The sequence below is a fragment of the Diceros bicornis genome, chromosome 18 (genome assembly GCF_020826845.1).
Source record: "Diceros bicornis minor isolate mBicDic1 chromosome 18, mDicBic1.mat.cur, whole genome shotgun sequence".
Lineage (NCBI taxonomy): Eukaryota > Metazoa > Chordata > Mammalia > Perissodactyla > Rhinocerotidae > Diceros > Diceros bicornis.
The window spans coordinates 29,145,170-29,171,990 of NC_080757.1; the positions used below are offsets into that span (position 1 = coordinate 29,145,170).

General features: G+C 42.3%; 1 protein-coding gene across 8 annotated transcripts in view; it reads left to right on the forward strand.

Annotated features, from left to right (window-relative positions):
• TEX14 (testis expressed 14, intercellular bridge forming factor) overlaps window positions 1-26,617 on the forward strand; it is a 129,282-nt gene extending 102,665 nt beyond the window's left edge. For 3 of the 8 annotated variants that reach the window (XM_058560556.1, XM_058560557.1, XM_058560562.1), the window contains 16 exons: window positions 120-401; window positions 1,292-1,392; window positions 3,911-4,030; window positions 5,674-5,740; window positions 8,011-8,092; window positions 9,965-10,027; window positions 10,526-10,653; window positions 11,251-11,456; window positions 12,817-12,913; window positions 14,578-14,652; window positions 17,385-17,462; window positions 18,225-18,321; window positions 21,994-22,086; window positions 24,003-24,112; window positions 25,401-25,452; window positions 25,895-26,616. In XM_058560556.1, coding sequence (XP_058416539.1) covers window positions 120-401; window positions 1,292-1,392; window positions 3,911-4,030; window positions 5,674-5,740; window positions 8,011-8,092; window positions 9,965-10,027; window positions 10,526-10,653; window positions 11,251-11,456; window positions 12,817-12,913; window positions 14,578-14,652; window positions 17,385-17,462; window positions 18,225-18,321; window positions 21,994-22,086; window positions 24,003-24,112; window positions 25,401-25,452; window positions 25,895-25,931 — 1,688 coding nt within the window. In that variant the 3' untranslated portion in view covers window positions 25,932-26,616. Of the gene's footprint in view, window positions 1-119; window positions 402-1,291; window positions 1,393-3,910; window positions 4,031-5,673; window positions 5,741-8,010; window positions 8,093-9,964; window positions 10,028-10,525; window positions 10,654-11,250; window positions 11,457-12,816; window positions 12,914-14,577; window positions 14,653-17,384; window positions 17,463-18,224; window positions 18,322-21,993; window positions 22,087-24,002; window positions 24,113-24,680; window positions 25,453-25,894 lie in introns of those variants that run through there. The other 5 variants (XM_058560558.1, XM_058560559.1, XM_058560560.1 and 2 more) reach the window with 5 other exon arrangements.
• Window positions 26,618-26,821: the final 204 nt, after the last annotated feature.

Consider the following 26,821-nt stretch of genomic DNA (forward strand, 5'->3'; position numbering starts at 1 on the left):
AAGGCCAATTATTGTGCCAATTATTGTGCCAATATGAGCTATAAAAGTATTATGTAGCTCTTTAAAAATCAAAAACTTTTGTTTCCAGTGTTCACAGTCCTGCTTTCTCTTATATCCAGCGGAGGTGAAAGAAATGGCAGAGAAAGCAGCTACTGGGCAGCTGGCAGTACCTCCTTGGCATCCTCAAAATAGTTTGACTTTAGAGAATGAGGCTGAAAATGAGTCTGATCCCTTGCTGCAGCCCCCCATTAGGGACCCTGAGAATGTGGATTGGCAGCGAGCTCTAGAATATCCCAGGAAGAATGATGAGCCAGGAGGAAATGGCAAGTGTAACAAAACAGACAACAGTGACCATGACAGTGACCAGCATGGCAGACAGTCTGGGCCTCGAAGCTTCACCGGTAAGTTCAGTTGGAAGAATAGAGATAGATGAGCTCTATCAAGTTATCAGCTCTCAAAAATAAGTAAACCTCCTGGAATATTTCCTTTGCTTGGTCTTCTTTTCTATCTGGGAACCTTGAATTCCAGGGGAAAGCAGCATACCCCTTTGATCCCACTGTCTTTCCCGCAGGTAAAGAAATCCAGAGATTCATGAGTTTTTCTATTACTGGAGCAGTCCCCTTTGGCCAAAGGAAGTAAAATAATCTCCATGCACTGACCCTGGTCCTGGATTTAACCTGGCAAGGAATGGAACCTTTTACCTGAGGGCATTGATGGACTACTGCTGTCTACTGCCCATTTCTTTGCATTACATTTTAAGCCACAAAAATTCCACTGGCTCCCGGAAAGTCTATGCCAGAGGAACCTAGAGACAAATGACATTTACTGTTACGATTTTTATAGATTTTCAAGTTAAAACTGAAGGCTGTGTATTTCCACCTGGTAATTTGCTTACAATTAGGGTGTAGGATATCATTTCACAGTTGTTTGCAAGTTAAAGAAAGGTACATCTAAAATTATTAGTTATCTTAGGTAGAAAATCTATTGGCTTCGTTTTTTTTAAATTATTTTATTGAGGTCATATTGGCTTGGGTTTTTTTTTGGTATTTAGAATCTGTTCCTTGTCAAGCATCACTTTTGAATGGGTAGACAAAAGGATAGATGAAGCAGGGCTGTGTCCTAGGGTGAGGCTAAACTAACAGTCTCCACTCTCTAGACTGAACCTGACATGAGACATGGCCACCCTTGGCAGAATATGCCTGCATCTCTTCTCTTACATTGCCCTTTGCCACTTCCATGCCATCTGAGTATCACTGAATGACTTTGGCCCTGGTTGTGTTATAATCATTAGGTATCAGGCACCTGTCCCCCAGAAAAAATGAGCAGCCAGAGCATAGTGAAGTCCTTCAAGCAAGTTCTGACGCATCTGTGGTCATTGAGAAATCTTACAGCGTAAGTAATATGGCCTGGAGAGCCAAGATGAGCCCAAGGACCTAATAAAGTAGAACTGAGTGTTATGACATTGAAATAATTTCTGTAGTAGTTCCTTTTTTGTTGGAGCGTATGCCCTCAGGTTTCTGACATGAATGAAGAAGCCTTTCCTCCCTGCCTAATACTTTTTGAGTCAGTTCAACTCAAAGCGTTATGTATCTTGGAGCTTGGGGAAAACACAGATAAGTGTCAGGTTCAGCTCTGACCTTGAGCTTTCTTTCTGGTTGGGTAAACAAGACCAACTCTTAAAGCACAGTGTGAAGTCGAATACCAAAAGCCTGTAACTGAGGTCAGATGGGAGTAGGAAAAACAAAGCCAGGTTTGTATGAGAGTGCCTTCACTTGGAATGTTCTCAAAGACCCAAATTCAGCTTTCAACCCAGTAGAAGGAGTGTGTTCATGCCTGACAACTGTCCCTCAGCAGGATCTGTGGGGTCCAGTCATTTGCTAGTATTTGCATTGAGGTTACAGCCTTGCTTCAGGAGTTTAACGCATTCTTGAAGCATGTGGTTGGGCCATAATCCAGCCAGACTAAAGGAACCACACTGTTTTTTATCGTCATTGACATGGGGCCATAATCATGTAAAGAATATAAATAGTAATTGAGAATGAAACAATGTACAAATACAATTGTGATAACATTTGAGGTCTTTCGAAGAACATACTATTGTATTTAATTATAGCACACAAACCACTCACAGGACAATTAATTCTTTCTCTCACGTGAGGGCTGGAAGGACCTGCCACATAAGCATACCGGCTTGGCTGGAGAAGCAGGTCTGTCAGGGAAGTTGGGAAGGTGTGGGAGGCCAGGCTTGTCTTAAACTTCAGTGTGATATGAGAGGTGAAGGAAAGCAGCTGCTAGGTGCGCAGAAGAGGAAGCATGTGACAAGAGCAGTTTCCAAGGAAATAAGCCACAAACCTCTGCAAAGGGATGATTGAAGGTGAGGAAAGGAGCCAATTGTCTGACCATGTGGTGATCAGGGCTTGAATGTAGAAATAAACAGAAAAGGAAGGGGTGGAATGGAGATGCTGAAGAAATAACTGTTACTTTAAAATTTTTAATTTTACTTTTATTATTTAGATTGCATTGCTATTTTTAAAATCATGCTCCTTCACTTGCCTTTAAACTGAAATACCTGAGGGACCCCCAGTTCTGAGCAGCCTCAGCCTCATCTGGAAGATGATGCCAACATATGGACTGTGTCTGTGGCCTTGAGGATCAGGGTGTTTAAATTCAGTCCCCAGCTTTAGTGGTCCAGGACCTTTCTTCTTTCTGGGAAGTTTAGAGCAGAGAGGTCACCTAACCTCCCCCACTTCGTTGTGAAGATGAGGATGCTGAGACTCAGGATTGTCGTGCACCACACTTGCTCCAAGGGGTTCTCAGCTCCCTGTGAGGAAGGGGAGGGCAGAGGCAGAGGTGCAAGCAGGCAGGAAGGGCCAGCTGAGAGAGCGTTACCCTGACTGCTGGGTAATTTTATTTATTTGGAGGTTTTTTGGGTTTTTTTGAATTATTTTATTAAGGTCATATTGGTTTATAACATTGTGTAATTTCAGGTATACATTATTATATATCAGTTTCTGTATAGACTGCATCTTGCTCATCCCCAATAGTTTAGTTTTTTGTGTGTGTGTGTGAGGAAGATCAGCCCTGTGCTAACATCTGCCAATCCTCCTTTTTTTTTTTGCTGAGGAAGACTGGCCCTGGGCTAACATCCGTGCCCATCTTCCTCCACTTTATATGGGACGCTGCCACAGCATGGCTTGCCAAGCGGTGCGTTGGTGCACGCCCGGGATCCAAACCGGCAAACCCCGGGCCGCCGCAGCGGAGCGCGCACACTTAACCACTTGCGCCACTGGGCCGGCCCCCCCAATAGTTTAGTTTTTATCCCTCACCATATCTGTGTGCCCCTTTACCCCTTTCGCCCTCCCTCCCACCGCTTTCCCCTCTGGTAACCACTAATCTGTTCTCCTTATCCATATGTTTGTTTATCTTCCACATATGAGTGAAATCATACAGTATTTGGCTTTCTCTGTCTGGCTTATTTCGCTTAACATAATACCCTTAAGGTCCATCCATGTTGTTGCAGATGGCACGATTTTGTTTCTTTTTATGACTGAGTAGTATGCTATTGTGTATGTATACCACATTTCTTTATCCATTCATCAGTTGATGGGCACTTGGATTGTCTTGGCTGTTGTGAATAATGCTGCAGTGAACATAGGGGTGCATAAATCTCTTTGTATTGTTGATTTCATGTTCTTTGGATAAATATCGAGTCGTGGGATAGCTGGATCATATGGTGTTTCTATTTTTAATTTTTTGAGAAATCTCCATACTGTTTTCCATAGTGGCTGCACCAGTTTACATTACTGCTGGGTAATTTTAGATAACCCCGTTATTAACACTGCCTCCAACTATAAAGGGATTTGTTTACAATGAACGCCAACTTAAAAGTAATTTCCTACATTATTAATAGGATCAGTCCATGCAATCAACTTGTTCACCAGAGTCTTCTGAGGATATAACAGATGAATTTTTAACTCCAGACCATGAATATTTTTACTCTTCGACTGCTCAAGAAAACTTAGCTCTAGAGGTAAAATTTATAGTTTATAAATAAAGTGCATTTTCAGCTTTCTCCATTGCCTTATTCCTTTTAAATTATTTTTATTGAGAAAAATAGCTGACACCTAAAAGTATATAATGTCAACTTATCAGTGTTTTCATGTTTTGAAAAAACATCTGAAAAATAAGATTTTTGAGAATGGAAGGTTATAAGCAATTTCTCTCAAAGTTGTGGTTCCTGCATTTGTATAGTACTTTGTAGTTTTTTTCAAAAACACTTTTCTTCATAGTATCTAAATCACATATCCTTCCTGTGGGGAAGAGAAGGCGGCCTGCTATTATTCCTCTTTGTGAAGAAGAACTGGCGATCCGCAGATGTAAGGAATTAGTCCTTGACCTGCCAAGCTTTAGTGGTAGGAAAGCCAGGAATGGAGGCATGGGTTCAGTAGTGAATATGAGGCTGTCTAGTACATGGGGCTTTCTCTAAGATCTGCCTAGCTTTTGCAAGAACCTATTTGTACAGAGTATTTTCATGTATAAAATGAAACTCATTGGAGTTTCTTATTTACTTACATAATTTCTACCTCACCTACCCCTTAACCTGCCACCTTTTTGGGATCTTTTACCCATATGGAAGGTGGAGTGGAGGAAAGGGAGGATTGTATATGTCAGTCACAACATTTGACTGACAAGAAGAATTCAGTGATGCATCAAAAAGCATAATTTCCACTTGTTTGTACTTTTGAAAACTCAATCAGACCAGTTTTCCATTATTAATCCTTTAAACATTCTTGATTTTACTGTGAGCAGACTGGGACATTAACAAAATCATTAATAAAAAGATACAAAGTGTATATATGTACATACATATAATATATACATATATATAAAAAGTATAACGTAGAGAAAAGTACATGGATCTTAATTGTACAGCTCATGAACTTTCACAAACTGAACACACTCATGTGACCAACACCCAGATCAAGAAACAGAACATTACCGGTCCCCAAAACACTTCCGGGTGCTTCCTCTCAGTCTCTGTCTCCCCTCAAAGGAACCAGTGTTCTGACTCCTCACCCCATAGAGTAGTTTTGCAGTCTGGGCCGTTTTTCCAACCTTCTCTGGCTCTTCTTTTTTTTTTTACAATTTTATTTATTTATTTATATTTCCACCAAAGCCCCAGTAGATAATTGTATGTCATAGCTGCACATCCTTCTAGTTGCTGTATTTGGGACGAGGCCTCAGCGTGGCCGGAGAAGTAGTGCGTCGGTGCGCGCCTGGGATGTGAACCCAGGCCGCCAGCAGCGGAGCGTGCGCACTTAACCGCTAAGCCACAGGGCCGGCCCTCTGGCTCTTCTGATAAAGTTCCTAGGAATCAAAACATCTTTGTTGCAAGGTTGGGGTGAGGAGGGGATGACGACATAAAGAAGGGAGAAGTCACATAATTAATTCCTCCTTATAGTGGGAGGTGGGGGAGGGCTTGTTGAGGAGAAAGATATAGTACAAATCAGTACTTTATGTCTGCAAAGCAGGTTTGTCTTTTTTCTATAAAAGATACGGGAACCTTATGAAGATTTTCAAGGTTTAAGAACATCAAGAAGTCCTCTCTTGACCTTTTGATGATATGTCTGCCTCCAGTGAACCTCCTTTCTTTGCTCTTTCGTCCTTTTGTAGACCTCAAGTCCCATAGAAGACGACTTCGAAGGAATGCAAGATGCATTTGCCCAACCTCAAGCCTCTGGTAATAAGCCCTTAGGGCAGATTACTTTGAGAATCACTTGCCTTCACTTTCTGTTGGATCTCAGATGTTTAGAGCTTGACCCGTTCTTAGAGAGAACCTCCTCCAGGCCTTTCATCGTACAGATGAGAAAACTTGGGCTCAGTGATTTCCCTCGTTAGAATGAACCTCCTGCCCCTCACCAGCCTCATGACACCCACACATCATGTTATTTATACCTCCCCTTGTGTTCTTGGAGCAGGTGTCGTAGTAGTTGCTTCTGGTTTTTGTCTGATTTTCTCTAGTGAAAATGAGATCTCAGGCTCCTTTGTGGCACATAGCAGGTGTTCCGTTATCTTTGCTGAGCTGACCTGAGGGATTTTCCCAGGCCACACAGCTAGTTATTGACACAACAAAAACTAGAACTAGGTGTCCATGTCCTTCTCTACCCCAAAAGGCAGTTTCACCATCATTTTTCTTTGCTTGCTTAGCTTCTTAGCAAAGAATTAATAACAGCCAATAGTGCAGGGTCAACTTACCATCCTTCCCTCGGGAGGCCTTGTATTCTCTGTAACAGCAACTGCTTTCCTTTACATGGGAAGTTAACCTTGGATCAGCAGCCGGGGTATGGCACAAGACAAGATATAGGTGAACCACTGGTTCTGATAAAGACGTTTAAAAAATTACGCACTTTTGGTCTTTTAAGGTATGCAGCCATCTATTATAAAACCAGAGTTATCCACCTGCCGAGCCATGTAACTGTCTATGGTCATTCTCAACATTCTGAACCCAGGTAGGACAGCCTTGGGTTCTGGACTTACTCCCTTCCTCCTGCTGCACACGCTGGCTTCCATCTCTAATCTGAGTCAGGCCCCCGTCACACTGGGGAGCATTTTTAAGAAGCTGTAAGCTTTTAGGTGCACAGTTAAATTCTCAGGATAATATGTATTAAAAGTCCCCAGATCTGGGTCTTGGGCCACCCACTCTCTGTGGAGCCTCTGCCCATGATCACTTACTGTGTGAGCCTGGCTTGCACACGGCCACTTCACTTGTGGTTGGAAGAGGGTTGAGTGGGGTAGAGAAGCTGTGGGGCAGGCAGGTCAGAAAACTGGGACTAGTTCGATACAAACATCTGAAGTACATGAAGAAGCCTCTGATTTCTACTCTATTTCCTTTTTTCAGCCCTTCCCTTCCCTTTTTCCCCCTAAGGCTCTGATATACGTCCTCTCCACACTAGGTGATGCAACAGAGGTAGTGATTGGACACATGCTGGGTTCCAAGCCCAGTTCTGCCACTGATTTTTTCTGCGTGACCTTGGGCAGGTCACTTCACCCCAGGGCCCCACTCTCCCCTTGAATAAAGTAAAGGAGAGGGTCAGACTCTAAAATCTCTTAAGTTCCCCTCCAGCTCTAAATTGTGCTTATTAGGAATTCGTTTATGCTTTCTAGGTGTTAATACTTTCTAGGTATTTGAAAGAGGGTCACAGGAAGAAGAACCCCAATACTTCTCCACTGGTGGGGTTTCAGAGCTCCTTGGTACCTGCTAAAGGTGGCGCTGTTCTCATGGGCCTCCCCGTTGCCCACCAGACTACCTGGACCTAAGGAATGGCAAGGGGATCATGAGCATTTGCCAACATGGCAGGCTGCTGTGTCGGTCCCCTTCTCTATAAACCAGAGCAGTACACTAGTGGGAAGGAAAATGGATATTGGCCCTGTCTGTCCAGAGGTCTGCAAAGTATCTTACAGAGAACTGAGGAGGAGTAACTTCAGACACTTCATGTCAGGGAGAACAGAAGACAGTTGAATTAGCTCCTTAGTGCTTAAGACCCCCACCCCCACTCTTTAAGTGGTGTTTGATGGCCAAGAGGCACAGTTAGCACTCTGGGAAAGCCCAGCTAGTGGTCTTTTCTATTTGAATCTTTAGTGAACAAACAGTTCTTGGTTTCAACGCCCCCTGGTGTCTGTTGACAGGAACCAGGTCAGTTTGCCTTCCTGAAAAGACAAAACAACATTTGTCTCCAGAAATAACTGTGCAGTTATAAGTGAAAGGCCAATAAATGGCTTGATTGTATTCTGAGTGTCAGAATATAGTTCTCCCCTCTGAGCAAGGAAAATAAACTTTCAGAGCAAAAACCTCTTTTACAGCACTCAGTCCAAACCCAATTAGGAAGTACTTTGTTTATCCAGATTACTTCTCATTCTAGACCAGACCAAGAGAAATTCTAGGGAATGAAAATAGTCATCTGAGTTGGCAAAAATTCCGTAAAAAAAAATACATTTACTTTATTCTTTCAGGTGAAGAAAAGTTCCAAATGAGAAAAAGCCTTGGAGAGAATGCTGAGATTTTGACCAGGTCTCAATTCCAATCTATACGAAGGTATATGCTATTATTTTATTCACAGTTTCAGACTCCTAGAAGTGATATTAAATAATGGTAATGCCCCATATTTATATATTGCTCATCTTCAGATGTATTAGCCACCATGTTATAAAAATTAGCTCTGGGCAGCTTGGCTTTGTTAGGCCTTGTTCAGCAAAATTGTGAGGGTTCGTGAAAAGGAGTCATCATCTGTATTCAGATCCTGACTCTGCCTTTCTATCCGTGTGTTGTTGGTCAAGTTTCTCAACCCCTCTCTTCTGTTTCCCCATTTGTAAAATAGGGATAAGAATCCTTACTAAGAATGTTGACATAGGGATTAAAAGTAATCGTATAAGTCCTGGGCATTTATCCCAGAGAAATGAAGACTTATTTTCACACAAAAATACCTAGAAAAATGTTTATAGCAACTTTTTTCATAATAGCCAAAAACTAGAACCTAAATGTTGCTAACAAGCGAAGGATTTAACAGATTGTGGTGCATCCGTTCCGTGGAATACTCAGCAATAAAAAAGAATGAACTGTTGATCTGTGCAACAGCCTGGGTGAATCTTCAGAGAATTATGCTGAGTGGAAAAAGCAATCTCAAAAAGTTATTTACTACATAATTCCACTTATATAACATTCTTGAAATGATAAAATTATAGAAATAAAGAACAAGTGAGTGGTTTCCAGGAGTTACAGAAATGGTGGGGAGTGGGAGGGAAGTAGACATGGCTATAAAAGGGCAACATAAGGGATCCTTCTGGTGGTGGTGATGTTATGTATTTTGACCATATCAATGTCAACATATCGGTTGTGATATTGTTCCATAGATTTGTAAGATGTTACCATTGAGGGAAACTGGGTGAAGTGTATTTCTTAAAACTACATGTGGATAGACAGTTATCACAAAGTAAAAAGTTTAATTAAAAAAAGTAATAGTAGATGTAAAGTGCCTGGTACAATAACAGTCAGTTTACTTTCCCCGTCTCTGGGTCTCAATTTCCTTATCTATAGTAATTATAGCTAGTATTTCCTAAGCAGATACCATATGCCAGGTACTTTTTTTTTGGTCAAATTTAATTCATATAACAACCCTCTGAGATATGTAGTGTTATTTCCATTTTGCCAATAGGCAAAGCAAAGCAAAGCAACTTTGAAAGCAGAGTTCAGAGAGTTTAAGTATTTTTCCTAAGGTTGTACAGTTAGTAGGTGGCTGTATCAGTCAGGATAGGCTAGATTATGCTATGTAACAAACAACCCCCAGATTTTAGTGGCTTAAAACAACAAAAGTTTAATTTTTGCTCGTGCTCTATGTCCATCATGGGTTGGCCAGAAGTGTTCTGTGCTTTATTACCTTCTGTAAGAGATTCAGGCTGAAGGAGTATTGCAATTGAATCCTAAATATTGGTTAAAGTAGAAATGGGTCAATTTTGTCTTTGGTATTCTTTTCTGGCCAACTTTTTTCACAAGCCTCTCTTGACCTCTCCTAATACTTCATGCCAGGAAGCTGTCTTATAGTTGGTAAGGCCCTGTGGCTGTGCCCTTTGCTCCAGACTCCATCCCCAGCTAAGTTCCTGTGCTCCATTGATTTCCTCAGAAACTTTCTCCCTGTCATGTAGCATCATCGCTGATTTCAGATGAGCTGACCCTTAGAGAGTATTTTTTCAATCTCTGGAGAGGCAGCTGCAGTCCAGAGCAAGGCCCAGATATGCCTGAGAACATGTGGCTGGTCAGTAGTAGAGCTAAGACCAGACCCACACTTTCCACTTTTGAGCTTAGTGCCTTTCCCTCTGCTTCTCACAAGAGGCTGGTAAACTGGTCCCTTGTACCAAGTTAGTGCACTCTGCTGATGAGATTCATATAATTTTCTCACTTTCTCTCTTACAGTACTGAAGGTGAACAAGAGGAGACATTAAAGGAGTCACCAATGGAACTGAAAGAGAAAGACATGTATGGCCACCAAAGGGTTGCCTAAGGATGCTGTGTAAAGTCTTGGTTTTAGAGAAATAGTATTTCCTTGTTTGTAAGAGCCTTCATTCTTCCCCTTTTTACGTATACATTTCATGTGAGTGTGTTTCTTCTTTCACCGAAAAGCTGTTCTGATGATGTGATCTAAATTAATAGCATCTTACAATCAAGGAAATGCAGTGATAATAATAATAATTTAAGTTTATATTTGAGGTAAATTAAATCTGTTTTCTACATGAACATACTTTTGTCTATGGAAATAGGTTATTTGTAGCTGCTGAAAAATGTTTAAAGTCAGTATCTCCTTTTAAGATATTGTGTAATATTCTTTTTAAGATATATAAGATATTCTCTAATTCTAGCCTATTGTCAAATAAAGATTTTTATTGAGAGCATCCTTAAAAAAGTACCTCTCAGGAATATATTGTTTGATTTTTCTTAACATTTTCTCCCAATTACTGTGTGCTTTTAATTCTTTAGATCATTGACAGATATTCAAGACCTGTCTAGTATCTCCTTTGAACAAGACGGTTCTTTTAAGGAGGTCTCATGCAAAACACCCAAAATAAACCACGCACCTACTAGTGTCAGCACTCCGCTGAGCCCAGGTAAACCTGCAGGGGAGAAGTGTTTGGGGAGAGGAACTAACAGCCCCTGTCCCATTGGCTGTTGGAAGCGAGGCTGCAGGAGCAGATCCCAAGGGTGTTTTCTCACAGTGCAAAAGCTGAAGGGGATGCTCCCATGGGAAGCCAGGTGGGCGTAGTGGTGGTGGTTATTAAGCAGCTATAAAGTTTTTGACTTCAATGGTGGAGATATGCAAATGCAAAGCCTACTTTCTACTCTAAAAACTACTGAATTTAGTATAAAAACATTGGATTCTCCAGAGTCTGTAACTTAAAACAGGACCTTGTGCTTAAACATACATAGTTCTGAGTCCTGCAGCTGTGTACAGCCAGTATCAAATATCCTCTCTCTGGTGTCTTTATTTCCATATATCTGTGATTCAAATAATCTACCTTTATTTTGATGGCCAAGTTTAGAGACTGTCATTTTTTATCTCTTGAGAAGCTGTGTCTCAGATCGGTGATTTTTTCGGTTATTATCAGTTTAAAGAATTCGTGGTATAGGGTTTTGTGGGGTTTTTTGTTTTTGTTTTTAAATAGTGTGAAGGATTCGGACACTAACTGCACTCTTTTCTACAACAGGGTCAATTTCTTCAGCTGCCAGTCAGTATAAAGACTGCCTTGAAAGTATCACATTTCAGGTTAAAACAGGGTCTACCTCGTGTTGGAACAGTCAAGAATCTATCCAAATGTTGTCTGATAAATTTACAACTGTCAGAGAGAGAGCAAAGAGCCTAGATTCCCTTCTTTCTTCCTCTGAAACTCCCCCTTCAAGATTGACTGATCTCGTAAGTATACCGACCCTGCATTACACACTCATGGAGTCAGCCCAAAGGCCTCAGTGATCCAAAGTGTCAAGATTTCTCAAAATCCGTTTTACAAAGAAAGCAAGAAATAAGCTGGATCCTCTCCAGGGTTCCCTGGGGCTCCTCTCCGAGTCCATATTGTAGGATGGATCCTGGGTTTTTGTGTGCTTTTGTTCCCCCAGAGGTAATGTTTGGCCATTTCTCTAAAGAGCCAACCACTGTCATAGCTTATGATGCTACCTTCACCTGCATTGTTCTGTCTGTCTAACCATATTCTACCTGATCAAGGAGGCTCGAGTTCTGCTTCCTTCTTAAAGCCTCCTCTGGTTAGTTCTCTGAGAGTTTTGATTGATCTGCACCTTCTCTGAATTCCTGAACATAATAGTCTGCAATGAAAACACTTAATTGTATAGTGTCTTCTCCTCTCCTCCTCCTCCTCCCCCTGCTGCCCTTTCTTCTTCTTCTCTCTCTCCCTCATATTTCATGTGTGTAGTCTCCTCAAGAAAACTACAAGTTCCTGACTTGGTATACTCATTAAAAACCTGTCAACCGACCATTCTATAGGCAGGTTGATTACTTGCTTTTGGCCCTTAATGAAAAATTGACTGTCATCTCCTTGGGGCATTTGACTCACAAAGGTCTCACTCTGAATTAGGGAAATAAAGAATTTTATGCTTTCATTCAACAAACTTTTTTTTTTTTTTTTTGTGAGGAAGATCAGCCCTGAGCTAACATCCATGCTAATCCTCCTCTTTTTGCTGAGGAAGACCGGCTCTGAGCTAACATCTATTGCCAATCCTCCTCCTTTTTTTCCCTTAAAGCCCCGGTATATAGTTGTATGTCATAGTTGCACATCCTTCTAGTTGCTGTATGTGGGACGCAGCCTCAGCATGGCAGGAGAAGCAGCGTGTCAGTGCACGCCTGGGATCCGAACCCGGGTCGCCAGTAGCGGAGCATGCGCACTTAACTGCTAAGCCACGGGGCCAGTCCTCAACAAACTGTTAATTGGGCAGGTTCTAAGTGCCAGGCACCATGCCAGGCCCTCTTCTAGGCATCCAAATGTGAATAAGAAAGACAAGGTCCCTGCCCCAAAGGAGCTCACTGCCTAATGAGAAAGACTGCTGTGATATAACACAGAGCTAGGTAGTGAGTGCTGCGGAGGCAAAGAGGAGTGAGAAGGCTTCTCAGAGGAGGTGACATTTGAATGAGTTTCACTCAATCAGCAAAACAAGTGGCTTCTTCCATTGGTGATACACAGGCTTAATCTTGGAAATGATTGAGCTGCACGGGCCTTTTTAGCTTAACATACGTGTCAATTACCATGTTTATGTCTTACCTATAGAAAAGATTGCCTACATTTACTGGGGCTGGTTCCTCCAGCATTGCTGAGGCGCCTGATACATCATCCCATGCCATGCAGAGAAGGAGCCTGCCAAAAGGTACCCTGTGTTTAATATGAAAATACAAGTAAGCCAATTTAAGGGAGCTTATTTATTTATTTTTTTTGTGAGGAAGATCAGCCCTGAGCTAACATCCGTGCTAATCCTCCTCTTTTTGCTGAGGAAGACCGGCTCTGAGCTAACATCTATCGCCCATCCTCTTCTTTTTTTTCCCTTTTTCTCCCCAAAGCCCCAATAGATAGTTGTATGTCATAGTTGCACATCCTTCTAGTTGCTGTATGTGGGACGCGGCCTCAGCATGGCCGGAGAAGCCCTGGGTGCGTCGGTCCGCACCCGGGATCTGAACCCGGGCCGTCAGTAGCAGAGCGCCCGCACTTAACTGCTAAGCCACAGGGCCGGCCCAAAGGGAGCTTATTTTTGGTGTTGCATTAGATTCAAACAAAAATGCTTTTTTCCCCTGATTATAAAAGTGAAACATCCTTATTATAGAAAACTTGGAGAATAAAGAAGAGCTTAAAAAAGAAAGCCACCACTTAATCCTACCATTATTTTTTAACCTCTAGTACTTTTTGGTGCATATCATTTTCATATTTTTTAGAAATATACAAAAATATATATATATTCAGCATAGTTGAAATCATATTGTATATCAGCTCTGGCCTGCTTTTTTTCTTTGATGATATATTTTGAGGATTTCCACTTGTCAGTAAAAATGGTTTGTAAAAATATGTAATGGTTACATAGTAGTCCATTCTACGTATGTTACTTAACCATGCTCTTATGTTGAAAATTTTTATTGTTTTCCAATTTTTGTTCTTTGTACAAAAATCTTTATCTGCACCTCTGCCCCTTTCCACAGGATAAATTCTTAGAAGGCAATTTCCAAATCAAAGGGTATGAGAGTGTTAACAGTTCTTGGGTCATATTGCCTTTGCTACATTAATTTTAATGTCTATGTCTTTGGTCCAACTCTTAGAATTTCCCTCCGGGGGATAGGGATTTTGTGGATTATGCTGAGGGGTTTTGGTTAATGTTATAATTGAGCACTTAGGGGAGGCCCAAAGGATGGTTGCTTCTATATGTCCTGGCTTGATAGTCTACAGAGAAAGCCTCCCACTTTATGTTTTGTTCATTTTGCCTAACCAAAGCCTCTATATCCCTCAGCAACCCTGATCCAGATTGGGTCCCCAGCCTCTTAGGAATTTGTACCTCACCTAACCCAAATGTCCTTGGGGAGGGAGGGGCACTGATCAAGCAGTACTGGGCTAAGGGGTGATGTAGGAAAGGGTTTGGAGTAGAAGGGGGAGTAAAGCCCTTCACATATTAGCAGGTCTCAGCTAGGACTGTTTATTTATTTATTTATTTATTTATTTTTCCCCCAAAGCCCCAGTAGATAGTTGTATGTCATAGCTGCACATCCTTCTAGTTGCTGTATGTGGGACGCGGCCTCAGCATGGCCAGAGAAGCGGTGCATCCGTGTGCGCCCGAGATCCGAACCCGGGCCGTCAGCAGCGGAGCATGGGCACTTGACCGCTAAGCCATGGGGCCGGCCCTCAGCTAGGACTGTTAATGTCCGAGGCTTTCTCCCCGCCTTAGTTTGTTTCATCACTGAGAAAGCCTAGGTCAAATTCGTGTGGAAGCCTAGAAAAGCCAGTTCAGGTCCAGGAAGGTGTTAAGTCATTTTCCCCTTTATCTTTTTTAAGAACTAGTAGAAGCCATCTCGCAGCATCACATTGATGAGCTACCACCACCATCTCAGGAGCTACTTGACGAAATTGGTAAGGGATGTTCACTACGGAGTGTACTCCATGGCCCTGTTAGTTATGGTCATTGACTGCAGTATGGTTTCTTCGTCTCAGGTGTGAACACTAGTACAGAAGGCCTTATGAAGGTCTGATTGAATTTACAGCATTCAAGAAGGGGTGGTTTCCCAATAAAAGGGGCCTCAGGTGACTACTGAAGCCTGGCCAGGATAATTGGCCTGTGTCTGTTGTCGTTTTGTTACTTAAAGGGTCTATGGTAATGATTCTAAGAGGAAATAACATTCAAATGTTTTATGATGATGAACTTCGTTTTATTAAAGGAATTCTTATTTCCTTTTTGAACCAAATCAGCCATACCTGGGAGGCCTAAAGTCTGGCTGCTAAGGCCAAGACACCTTGTATTTTTAGTTTTGCCATTATCAGGAGGTATTAAAGGTATTGGCATATGAATCACTTTCCTGAGGGCAGAGAAGTCAGTGGCACAAGACCTAATGAGACCAGAATTTTCCGTTTCAGGCAGAGACTGAGCAATACCAACTCAATTTTAGTTGTAGCTGATGGGCTGGCCCTGCTCAACTGAGCTGACGTTGAACGTAAATGGTGCATGGTTATAGAGACATTTGAGGCAGGTGGTTTGCTTCCCCAGGAAAAAGACCTGACTGCTCTCTTCTTGACAGCCTGGCCGACCAGAAGCCCTCAGAGGACATGTCTCGTCAGACTTCTGATGGTCCAGTTCTGGGTATGGGGCCTTTAGAGAATTTCCTGAGGTGCACCACTTGGTTTTCGGGGGCTCTGGGGTTTTGTGTCTTACCAGGAAGAGGGAGGTAAATGAGGCCTTACCCGGTCTGACTCAACTAGCTACTGTCTAGGCTGTGACAATCCCTAGCCCCTGACCGTTGGCCTGATGAACTTAGATAGAGACAGTCAGAGCTGCCAGACCCTTTCTTAGTTTCTTTCTTTCCCTGTAGTCATAGGCCCCTCTTGCCTCACCGCATCCCTCCCCCAATGCCACAGGGTTGTACAGGTCACAAGGTTGTTGGGTCAGGCTCTTAGGGCCCCTACCCCCACATAGGCTTTCCTCCTCTGGAACTCCCTAGGGACTCCTCATAAATTCCTCTCCAGTTGCTCTTCTTAATACAACAGTAGAACTGCTACTTGTGAGAGTAGAGGTCACCTGCACCCACATGTCCTGCTCAGGTAGATTCTTAGTGTCATCTGTTCCTTGGTCATGGCTTAAGGCAGTACTTGGAGGCTCCTTTGCTGTTTGACCTCAGTGATACTTTTCCTCTGGATCTGGCCATCTTCTCTCTTCAGTCACCATGTGGACTCCCCTGTTTCCCCAGCTGTTAACCTGGCTTCCTCCAGGATTGCAGCCTCGTGGCACTGTTGTACCCCAGCGCACTCTGCAGAAACCCTCCTTCATTTTACTCATGGGAATTATCTGGGCCAAGTTTCTAGGTGATGTCTGGACTTTGAGCTACATCAGTAATTTTCCAGGAAGTCAAAGGGCAGAGGGTGCTTGGGTAGTTTCTCCTAATAATGAGTGATTATTGTCCCACCCAGTTATTGTATATCATCACTCTGTTGTTGTTTCCCCTCAAGAGAGCTTTGGGGAGTAACCTGGAGCTGACGCCGGTGCTTTTGGAGGGCCCACATCCAAAGCTCTAGGCTTCTGACAAGGGCCTAAAGGGGAGGATCCTTTAGAACCCTAGGATGTAGGTGATTCTTTAAGATCACTAAGGGACTACTTTTAAACAAGGACAAAAATGGATTTTTTTTATTTCAAATTATATTAAATGATCTTATGGAGCCCCTTGATACCCAGGAGCTGCCACGTAGGGCCTGCTTCCTGACCTGTACCTGCACACAACAGGGCCATGCCAGCAGCGAGCCCAGGGTTACTGTCTGCGCTGCCTTCCCGCTGTCTCTTCTCTGCTCTGGGGAGCACTTGGAAGAGACTGAGCATCTAACAAATGCAGAGCAGTGTGCTGAGTTTAGCAGATGCTTGTCTTGGTCTAGTGATCAATTCTTTAGCAACTGGAAATTATAGATATTCTTTGCCTTCTGTATTTCCATAAACTAGGTAAAAAATATGAAATATAAGCCAATAGAGATGGGGAAATTTTTGAGTTGCTTTATAATATTGTTACAGACTTGTTGAGAGAGTATAAAGTAAAGATTAAGAGCATAAACTTGAGAGCTACACTGCCTGGATTCAATCCCAATTCTACTTCTTACTATCTGTGTGATTTTATAACCTTTCTTTACCTGCATTTCCTCATCTGTTAAACAGGAATAACAATTACATGATCAATCTCAAGGGCTGTTGTAAAGGTTAATTGTGAACCTTAATCTTGAATTAATATATTTAAATTAGAAACAGCACCTGACACATAGGGCTCTGCAAGTGTTACCTATCATCATCATCATCATCATTATTTAAATTTTTATTTTAGTATTGTATGAGATTGAATGCCCTAAAGCAGTGGTCCTCAAACTTTATCAGGCCTCAGAATCACTTGGTGGGCTTGTTAAAACACAGATTGCTGGACCCCTCCCCCCTAGAGTTTCTGATTCAGTGGGTCTGGGATGAGGCCCGAGAATTTGCATATCTAACAAACTCTCAGGTTATCCTGAGGCTGCTGGTCTGAGGACCACCCCTTGAGAACCACTGCCCTAGAGAATGGTAGAATGGTATGGCATGCAAAGGAAGAAATAAGTTGCCTACTGCTTTTGTATTTGGACAGAGCACTTGAAGCGGCAGCAGGCCTCATCCACAGTGTTGGATGAGAACACAGCAAGTCATCTGGACATCACTGCAAATGGTAAGCCAGCTACCCAGATCTTTTTCATCAGCTTCTTGCCATAACGCCATCCTTGGCAGCACAGTGGTACATTTAGGGGAGTGTGGGCCTTAAGGTCAGCCCCCTCAATTCTGACTCCACTTTTGGATGGCAAACTGTTTAATGTCTCTGAGCCTCAGTCATCCTCATCTGTAAAGTGGGAATAATTCCTACCTTATGATGTACATAATAGCTCCACGAACAGTGCCTGGTACATTGTAAAATACTTAACAAATGTTAGTCCCCTCCCCTTCATAGGACTGCAGGATGAAATGAGATAGCATATATAAAATGCCTGGCATACATTAAAGGGTACTACCCTTCCCCACCCAAATTCTTTCCCTGGAGCTCCAACCTAGAAACATCTAACAAGTGAGAACAGGGTGGTCCCCCGAAGTAAATCTATGCAATGTGTTTTCAGGGTCTCTTGCCATCTCTTTTTTGTGCCCTTTCTTTCCTCTGCTTTGTCTGTCTCTCTTGAGCCTTGGCATGGGCAAGGTTTCCTGTAGCTTCACCTGGCACCAAAGAGTTCCCAAGACTCCAGAAGCAGCTGCTGTGAATACAGGCGCCCTGCAGACTGCCACCTGGCCCCCTGCTCTCCTGGGAAGAGGAGAACTAGTGCATCGCATACTTCAGGGGCCACTGATTAGCCTTAATTTTTTGCGCTCCATTTTAAGGCACACTTTCTCAATTATTTTTTATTGTTGTTGTTCTAATAAAATTAAGTCTTTCAACTGTTTTTAGATCAAAGGCGCTTAGAAGAACAAGAAATTAACAGTAAAAAAGAAGATAGTATGCTTTGGACCAAAGAAACTCAGGATCTAGAAGAGGACACAGAGAGGTAACAGAAAAAGCTGGACTTGGGAAAGAATTTTACTGTATTAGTTTGTAATAGTTTTTCTCCTGATATTGACAAATAGTAAGAAGGAAAAAAATGGTCTTTTTTTGTACTATCCTAATAGCCCCTATTTCTAAAAGGTTTTTTTTATTGTTTTGTTTCTTTTTCTTTTTCTTTTTTTTGTGAGGAAGATTAGCCCGGAGCTAACATCTGTTCCCAATCCTCCTCTTTTTGCTGAGGGAGGTTGGCCCTGGGCTAACGTCTGTGCCCATCTTCCTCTACTTTATATGTGGGACGCCTGCCACAGCATGGCTTGATGAGCGGTGCGTAGGTGGGCCTGGGATCCGAACCTGTGACCCCCGGGCCCCCAAAGCAGAGTGTGCAAACGTAACCACTGCACCACCAGGCCGGTTCCTAAATTTTTAATCGTGATAAAATACACGACGTAAAATTTTTAAGTATACAGTTCAGTAGTGTTAAGTATATTCACATTGTTGTGCAACCAATCTCCACAACTTTGTCAGGTTGCAAAATTGAAACTCTATATCCATTGAACAACAACCCCCCATTTCCCCCTCCCCTCAGTCCCTGATAACCACCATTCTACTTTCTGTTTCTATGGGTTTGACTACTCTTAATACCTCATATAAGTAAGATCATACAATATTTATCTTTTGTAACTGGCTTATGTCAGCATAATATCCTCAAGGTTCATTCATGTAGCATGTGTCAGAATTTCCTTCCTTTTTAAGGCTAAATTCCATTGTATATATATATGTGTGTGTATATCACTTTTTTTTTTTAATTATTTATTTTTTCCCCAAAGCCCCAGTAGATAGTATGTCATAGCTGCACATCCTTCTAGTTGCTGTATGTGGGACATGGCCTCAGCATGGCCGGAGAAGCAGTGCGTCGGTGCGCGCCCGGGATCCGAACCCGGGCCGCCAGCAGCGGAGCACGTGCACTTAACCGCTAAGCCACGGGGCCGGCCCCTATATCACATTTTGTTTATTCATCTGTTGGTGGACACTGGGTTGTTTCCACCTTTTGGCTATGGTGATTCACGCTGCTATGAACATGGGTATACAAATATCTCTTCAAGACATTCTGATTTCAGTTCTTTTGGATATATGCCCCGAAGTGGTATTGCTAGATCATATGGTAAATCTATTTTTAATTTTTTGAGGAAATACCTAACTGCTTTCCACAGCAGCTGCACCATTTTACATTCCCACTGACAGTGCATAAGGGTTCCAATTGCACTACATCCTTGCCAATACTTGCTATTTTCTGTTTTTTTGATAGTAGCCATTCTAACAGGTATGAGGTGATGCCTCATTGTGGTTTTGATTTGAATTTTCTTAATGATGAGTGATGTTGAACATCTCTTCATATGCTTGATGGCCGTTTGTATATCTGCTTTGGAGAAATATTTATTCAAGTCCTTTGCCCATTTTTTAATAGGATTATTTGTTTTTTTCTTGTCAAGTTGTTTTTTTTTTGTTTGTTTTTACTTCATTTTGTGAAGCAAACACAGATTTCAGCATCTTTCAAAACATTTTAGTTAAAGGCCTTGGAAGAGAATTTTTAGATCTTCCTAGCCAAGTAAGAGAAAATAGGGGCAATCATGCAGGCAATTCAGTCTAAAAACACAGGGTCGGGGCCGGCCCAGTGGCGCAAGTGGTTAAGTGCGCGTGCTCTGCTGCAGTGGTGGCCGGGGGTTTGCTGGTTTGGATCCCAGGCGCTCAGCGACACACCACTTGTCAAGCCATGCTGTGGCGGCGTCCCATATAAAGTGGAGGAAGATGGGCACGGATGTTAGCCCAGGGCAGGTCTTCCTCAGCAAAAAGAGGAGGATTGGCAGATGTTAGCTCAGGGCTGATCTTCCTCACAAAAAAAAACAAAAACACAGGGTTGACTCAAGAAACCCAGTTCCATTCCTGATTGGGAGCTCTCCTTTGACCTGTGTCGTAAGGTAAACCACTTCAGCTTACCTCCTGTGCCTCCTGACTTCTCTTGCCTTGTCCTGCGTTCAGGACCAGGACTGGGGTGAGGTGAGTGCAACACATTCCTTGGGCACAAAATTGAAGGCAGCACCAAAAAACTCAGGAGTCAAGATAAGTGCTGTTTTAATGCCATATTTTAAAAAATCAAGATTAATGCAAAAAATATTGGTGATGAACAAAATACCTAAATTTTAAAGAAAGATAGGATTTGAATCTGCCCTTGCACCACTCGCCTCATCCTAATCCTAGTCCTGTGGATCCTTGGGGTAGCCCTGCAGAATTCTTTCAGCTGCAAATGATAGAAAACCATACCGTCGTGCTTAAATAAGTTTGTCTCACGTAACAAGAGGCCCACAGGTTGGCAGGGAATGGCTGGTGTAGCAGCTCAACGAAGCCACCAGGGACTTAGGCTCTTTTATCTTGCTGCTCTGCTACTCGTAGCATGTTGGCCTTTATTTTCTGGCTTGTGGCCTCCTGGTTGCAGGATGGCTGCTGTCCACACCCCAGTCAGAGATAAGAGTGGGGGTGGGGGGGCTAAGGGATATTCTAGCCAACTCTGCCCCTTCTTATCTGGACAGCAAAAACTTTCTCAGAAACTCTTCTCAGCAGATGCCCACTTATATCTCATTCGCCAAATGTGATACCTGACCACCTTCAGTTGCGAGGCAGACTGGAAATGGAGTTTTTAGCTTTTTGGCTGCTATAAAAGAAAAAAGTGTGAGAGAGGAGTGTTATGAATAACTTTTGGGTAGATAATCCAGTTTCTGTCACACTTTTCAAAAGCTAAATTATTCTCTATAAGAAAGGAAAAGAGAGACCTGGAAGGGAAGTTCTAGGAAGTGGAGGAGGAAACTAGAGCCCTGGGATCTGCGAGGAAGTGGGGAGAGGGTTTTTGGGGAGAGAGAGAAAGAAGACAAAGAGGAAAAGGGGGAGGAAAATAAATATTTTTTTTAAGTTTTAGAAATCTTTGTCTATAATGTGTGATGTAAATCCAGTCCTTCCATTTCCCAGAAACACCTTCAGTAAAAATCTCCGCCGTTATTTAAGGCAAATGAAGAGTAGCTCAAGAAAGGCGAGTTACGTTTGGTTATATAAGTATAAAGTGCTTTGCACATGCTCAAAAGTTAGCTGCTGTTATTGTTGTCTCTTCCTTTTCCAAAAGGGCTGGCTGTGCTGGACACAGATAGATGCTCACAGATGCTCAGTCATCTCAGTTCTCGGTACCCAAGCCAGAATGGAAGATGTTTTTTCAGATGAGTGGGACTTTTTAGGGCTTCTGAAAACACACTCTGCATCTTTTAGACTCAAAGGCTGTTCTTAATCCAAAAAACTTATAGGAATGAGTATACAGTTCTAGCCTCAGGTAGAAATTGACTTAATGACCTAGGATTGAGACAGAGTCTAGTATTGGACTTTGGGAGATAGTGATCTATCTCGTGGTTGCTAGGCTTTTTGTCAAGGGGCCTAACGGAGGGTTTGGGTGCACATTTAAATCGGATCTAAGTGACCTCTACAATTCCGGATACAATCTCACCGACCTCTTGTTTTCTCATATGCACAGTGAAAGCAGAAGTTTGAAAGTCCTTTCCCACTCTAAAGTGCTATGCTTCCTTGTCAAGGGAGAGGGGAAATGACTTTTGTCTCAGTTCCTTCACTTGCCCTTGGACAGAGCTCACTCTACTCTGGATGAGGACCTGGAAAGATGGCTGCAGCAACCTGAGGACAGCACGGAGCTACAGGATCTCCCCAAGGGCTCTGCAAGGTTATTGCTCTCCATCAGGGGATCATTTTCTTCTTTTTCAGGAAGAGGGTTAGGTTTTAGTTTTTTTAAAAATGCCTCAGCTCCTTGGAGAATGAATGTATGGTGATGATGGCATTACATTGCTGTAGATAAGCCAGCCCTGACTCCTGTCTGCCCCTCCACCCTCCAATCAATATTGATTAGCAGATTGATATCAGTATAGAGGGAGGCCTCGAAGATTGCTGTATCTTGGCCCTGTCACCTTCAACATTTTCATCAGTCATTTGAATTAAATCAGAAAAGGCATGCTTATCAAATTTTTAGATAACACAAATCTAAGAATGAACGCTGATGTGATGGCTGATAGACTGTGGATTCAAAATGCTCTTGACAGGTAGAAATGTTAGATTTCTCTAAAAGATAGAGGTGAGCATTTAGATGCAAAAGTATAGAATGCAAGAGATCTGACCTAATGGAGAATTTTTGATCAGAAATTCCTACTCACTGTAATTTCATTGAAGGCAGGAAGTATGTCTTATTTTTATATGCCCAGCATTTAGCGTGCATTTTGAGACATGGTAAGAATTCAAGAAATTCTTCTCAAAGAACGCATGGACAGCGACTCCATGAGTGACTTAGTTTCATACAGTTGCTAAAAAGATCAGTGCAGATTAATGCTGAACAGACAGAAATGTACTGTCCAGATTAAGGTGATGTCTCACGCTGGTTAGAGGACTCCTAGGACACAGCGTGGGGCTCCTTTCTGCGCATCACATTTTAAAAGGAACATTCACAGACAGAAAAGGGTGGCCACAGAACAGTCAGAGGTCTGGAAACCATGTCATATGAGAACAGCTGAAGGAGCTGGGGAAGCTCAGCCTGAGAAGAGCAGATGGAGTGGAGCATTTGATAGCTGCCCTCAAATACCTGAAATATTGTAAAGTGAAGAGAGTCATCTTACTCTCTTCTGCCTCAAAGGACCAAGCTAATGACTAGAAACTGCAGAGTAAGAGATTTTTATTCAGTAAAGCACGAACTTTCTAATAACCATAGCTATCTGATCAAGAAAACAGCTGCCTTTACAGTTACTCTTAACAACAGCTCCTGCCACTCAGGACAGGCAGGATGACTGGTCCGGGACATTTGGACTGAGGTAGACAGACGATAACCCAAAGGCCTTCTCCAACCCTGGAGCCTAGGATTCTGTGATGAGAGATTAGGAGGAAAAAAATCCTTCTCACCCTCACTGGCTTTATTTTCTCTCTCATTTTACATATTTCGTTTTGAATATCCACTGAAGGAAAACAAGAAAAATCCCTAGACAGTGTCAGTTTGGTTCAGCCAACATCTGTTGAGCACTGACAGTGAGCCGAGCGCTGTGCTAGGGGCTGGAGGTGCAGAGAGAGAGGACATCTCTGCCCTTAAGGAGCTTATAGTTGAGTGGGGGAAATGGTTTCTGCTTACTAGTTTGACAAATGCGGTCTTAAATCATTAGGTACTTCAAGTAGCTATTTCACTTCAGAGAGAGTTTTAGAAAATGAAAATAAGGTAATAAAACAAATGGTTGTTGTAAAAAGGACACCAATTACAACATAAGTGAAATGGTTTTTTTCTTTGAGACTATATAGTCTAGTGGTTGAGAGCAGAGTCTGAGACAGACTGCCTAGGTCAGATCCCAGCTCTAGGACTTAAGAGGCGTGTCATTTTAACTTCTCTGCACCTCAGCTTCCTTATCACTTAATGAGGATGGTAGTGGTAACTGCTTTATATAGTTGTGATGAGAATTAAATGAGTTAATATACATTATAGCACTTGAACCGATGCCTGGCTCATGGGGAACACTTTGTTAGTGCTAGCTATTGTTATATTTCCTTTGGAGTATAGTTCCCCTGGCCATTGTGCATATGGTTTGATACCCAAAATCATTGTCATTGAAGGGAGACAAATACCAAGGATCAAGAAGTTGGTGAAAAGAAGAGAAAAGGGGAAGAAAGCACCAAGCCAGAGAGAAGGAAATCAGAGAGCTTTTTAGGGACTTCTGAAGAAGGTATGCATGAATGATTGTTTATAATGTAGCCTGGAGTCCTTGGGCTTTGATGAGCATCAAAATTATTTAGAACTGTTTCCCAGATGCTATACATCATCCTCCTACACTTTTTCTCTGTAGTTCAGCCCAGGTTTTCTGTTAATTGCCAATCATACCTTTATCACAAAAAAGTAACGACAGCCAATTGTATTTCTAAAGCAAGCCTTTGGCCAGTCTCATCATCCTTATCTTGCATGTTGTCTGGAAGGATGTTTTGCTTCTAATTGGTGTCTTCAAAAGAGTTCTAAATTTAACTCACACAGAGGCTACAGAATCCAATAAAAAATCATAAATTGTAGAATTTAAATGGAGTCTACAAGTAATGTGAAAGATATAAATGAACCTTAATTTCAAAACTATTTTGATAGAGTTTTAAGGCACCATTCACAAATGACGCCTTGCTATATTTGGGTTCCTGCTACTCAGGAAGTTAGAGACAGTAACTCTTTAAGATCATCTGGTATCCCTTTCATGCCTTCCCCAGTCCATTCTCATTCTCCTTCTTTCTCTGCCCTGCTTTGTGCCCCAGGATGCTGACCCTTGTGGACTGCATCTCCTGGGCTTCCTGGCCGACTGGCTTCCTGTTGGCTGGGGGGAGGCCCCAGCAGAAGATCAGAGGGCAGGAGAGCAGTTGAGATATTACTTCCCCTGCCTGCTTACTTCAGCACCTCGTCCCTGCATAGAAGTGGTGTCCCTCTACAAGCACAGCTTCTATAAAGCAGCTCATCCTTCCCAGTTCCAGCACTCACTGCGTTCCAGTAACTGTCCTGCCCCACTTCTGCCCCCAGTCCCTTCAGACTTAGGAATGATAATGACTTCCCACCGCTGCTAGTCCCTGGATACCTTGCCATCCCTTGTTTGCTCCCTTAACTCCAACTACACCTCTGTAAGTAGTCACTTCATGAAAGGGCTTGGGATGCATCCTGTTTCTTCCAGGACCCTGACTGGCACAGAGCCCAGAGTGTGTGAGCATCTAGCTAGTATTGAATTCAGAGAGAACATAATGCAGGGACTTTGTGAATTAGCATCATAAGTGTCCATTACTATGACAGGGAACTGCAGAATGTTAGGAGGGGAAGCCCATTAACTGTGTTTTTAGCAAGATTCTATTTCTGTAGAAGGAAACAACTCTTGTAGGTAAAACTGTTCACCCTATACTAGAGAGAGCATTAATGTGACTTCTAAATACTGGCATCCTTCGACCTAGAAAGTAATCAGATTTTTTTTTTATCTCCTATATTTCATCAAGAGGAACTAAAACCATGTATTTGGAAGCGACTGGGTTGGTCTGAACCATCCAGGTAATAAGATATCAGATGTCTGTAGGTCAAAGTTCACTGTTTATGGGCAACATGGGCAGACTTTAAACATTTACCAGCATCTAAATCAACATTAATGACAAAGACTTGAATTCAAAATTGCCCAATTTTTTAAGCGTTAATGTTTATAATTAATTAAAATATAAAGTGAAATTAATGCCAACTTTGGTTAAGTAATTGGTAGAGTCAGCACAGGAACAGTTTTACATGGTGAGAGTACAGAAGATGCTGCTATCAATTGCTTGGCAGTCATTTTGTATTTCCATGATATACTAGTTGATCATAATCTCCCTTGATTAAAAAGATCAAAACCCCTTTTCCTTGAATTCAATTGAATAGAAAGAGGCTGTTGTTTGTGTCTTTTAAAAAACATACACACCAACTCAAAACTACCTTTTTTGTTCTTTAAAAAATACTCACACAGGATAATTGTGCTGGATCAGAGTGACTCGTCAGACTGACCGGCATTGGACTCTAGATGGACTCCTGGCCTGAGTTTGAGCGTCCTGCGTGTGAGCTCCCTTCTTGCCTTGTCTGCTCCAGTCACCATCAGGGCAGTGGTTCCATAGCTCACACTTTGTTCATCTGCCACAATAGACAGAACAGCTTGGCCCTGTCTGTTTGCACCACATTTAACCATTTGTTTTCAGTCAGATTTCTGAAAAATGAAAGGTCATTTTGATTGTAAAAGTTTCTCATTGTGCTGAGAAGGGCCTTTGGTTTCGTTCATAGAGGTTTTCGAAAACTTTAACTCTTGTTATATAATAAAAGGTTTACTTTGAATACCAGTTAGGTTTCAGCTGTGTAAGATATATTTCTGTGTTTCAGTTATTGGGAGAGGAACGGCCACCCAAAGAGGCTTCAATTTCTGTTTGACGAATAAGCAGCTACTGCTACCCATCATACAAACTGGCACCAGTCATCCATGTTTTATAACAGAAATATTGCCCTCCTCTTGGCCAGGATTAACATATTCCCATTCCAGCGAGAATTGACTTACACAATGAAGGTACAGGTAGGAATAAAAGCCCGAGGTATTTTGAACTCATCATCTCTGTATGTTTCAGATTGTACACCTCACATCATTAGTGTCTCAGAGGAATGAAATTGTGGTAAGACTAAGATCACACCATTTCCTCTAATTTAGCCTCTTGTGACTACTGGCCAGATGCATACATGTGTCTAGCCTAGTTTTTAGAGGATCTGTATACCTTCATCTACCTCCAGTTTGAAACCTTCACCTATGAATGAAAACCTTTTCTCGGAAGCTATGTGCCTGTTGTGCAGTACTACCCAGCTAACATTTTATTCTGTCTTGGTAAGTAAGAAGTAGGTCTTTCGTTTGTGAAAA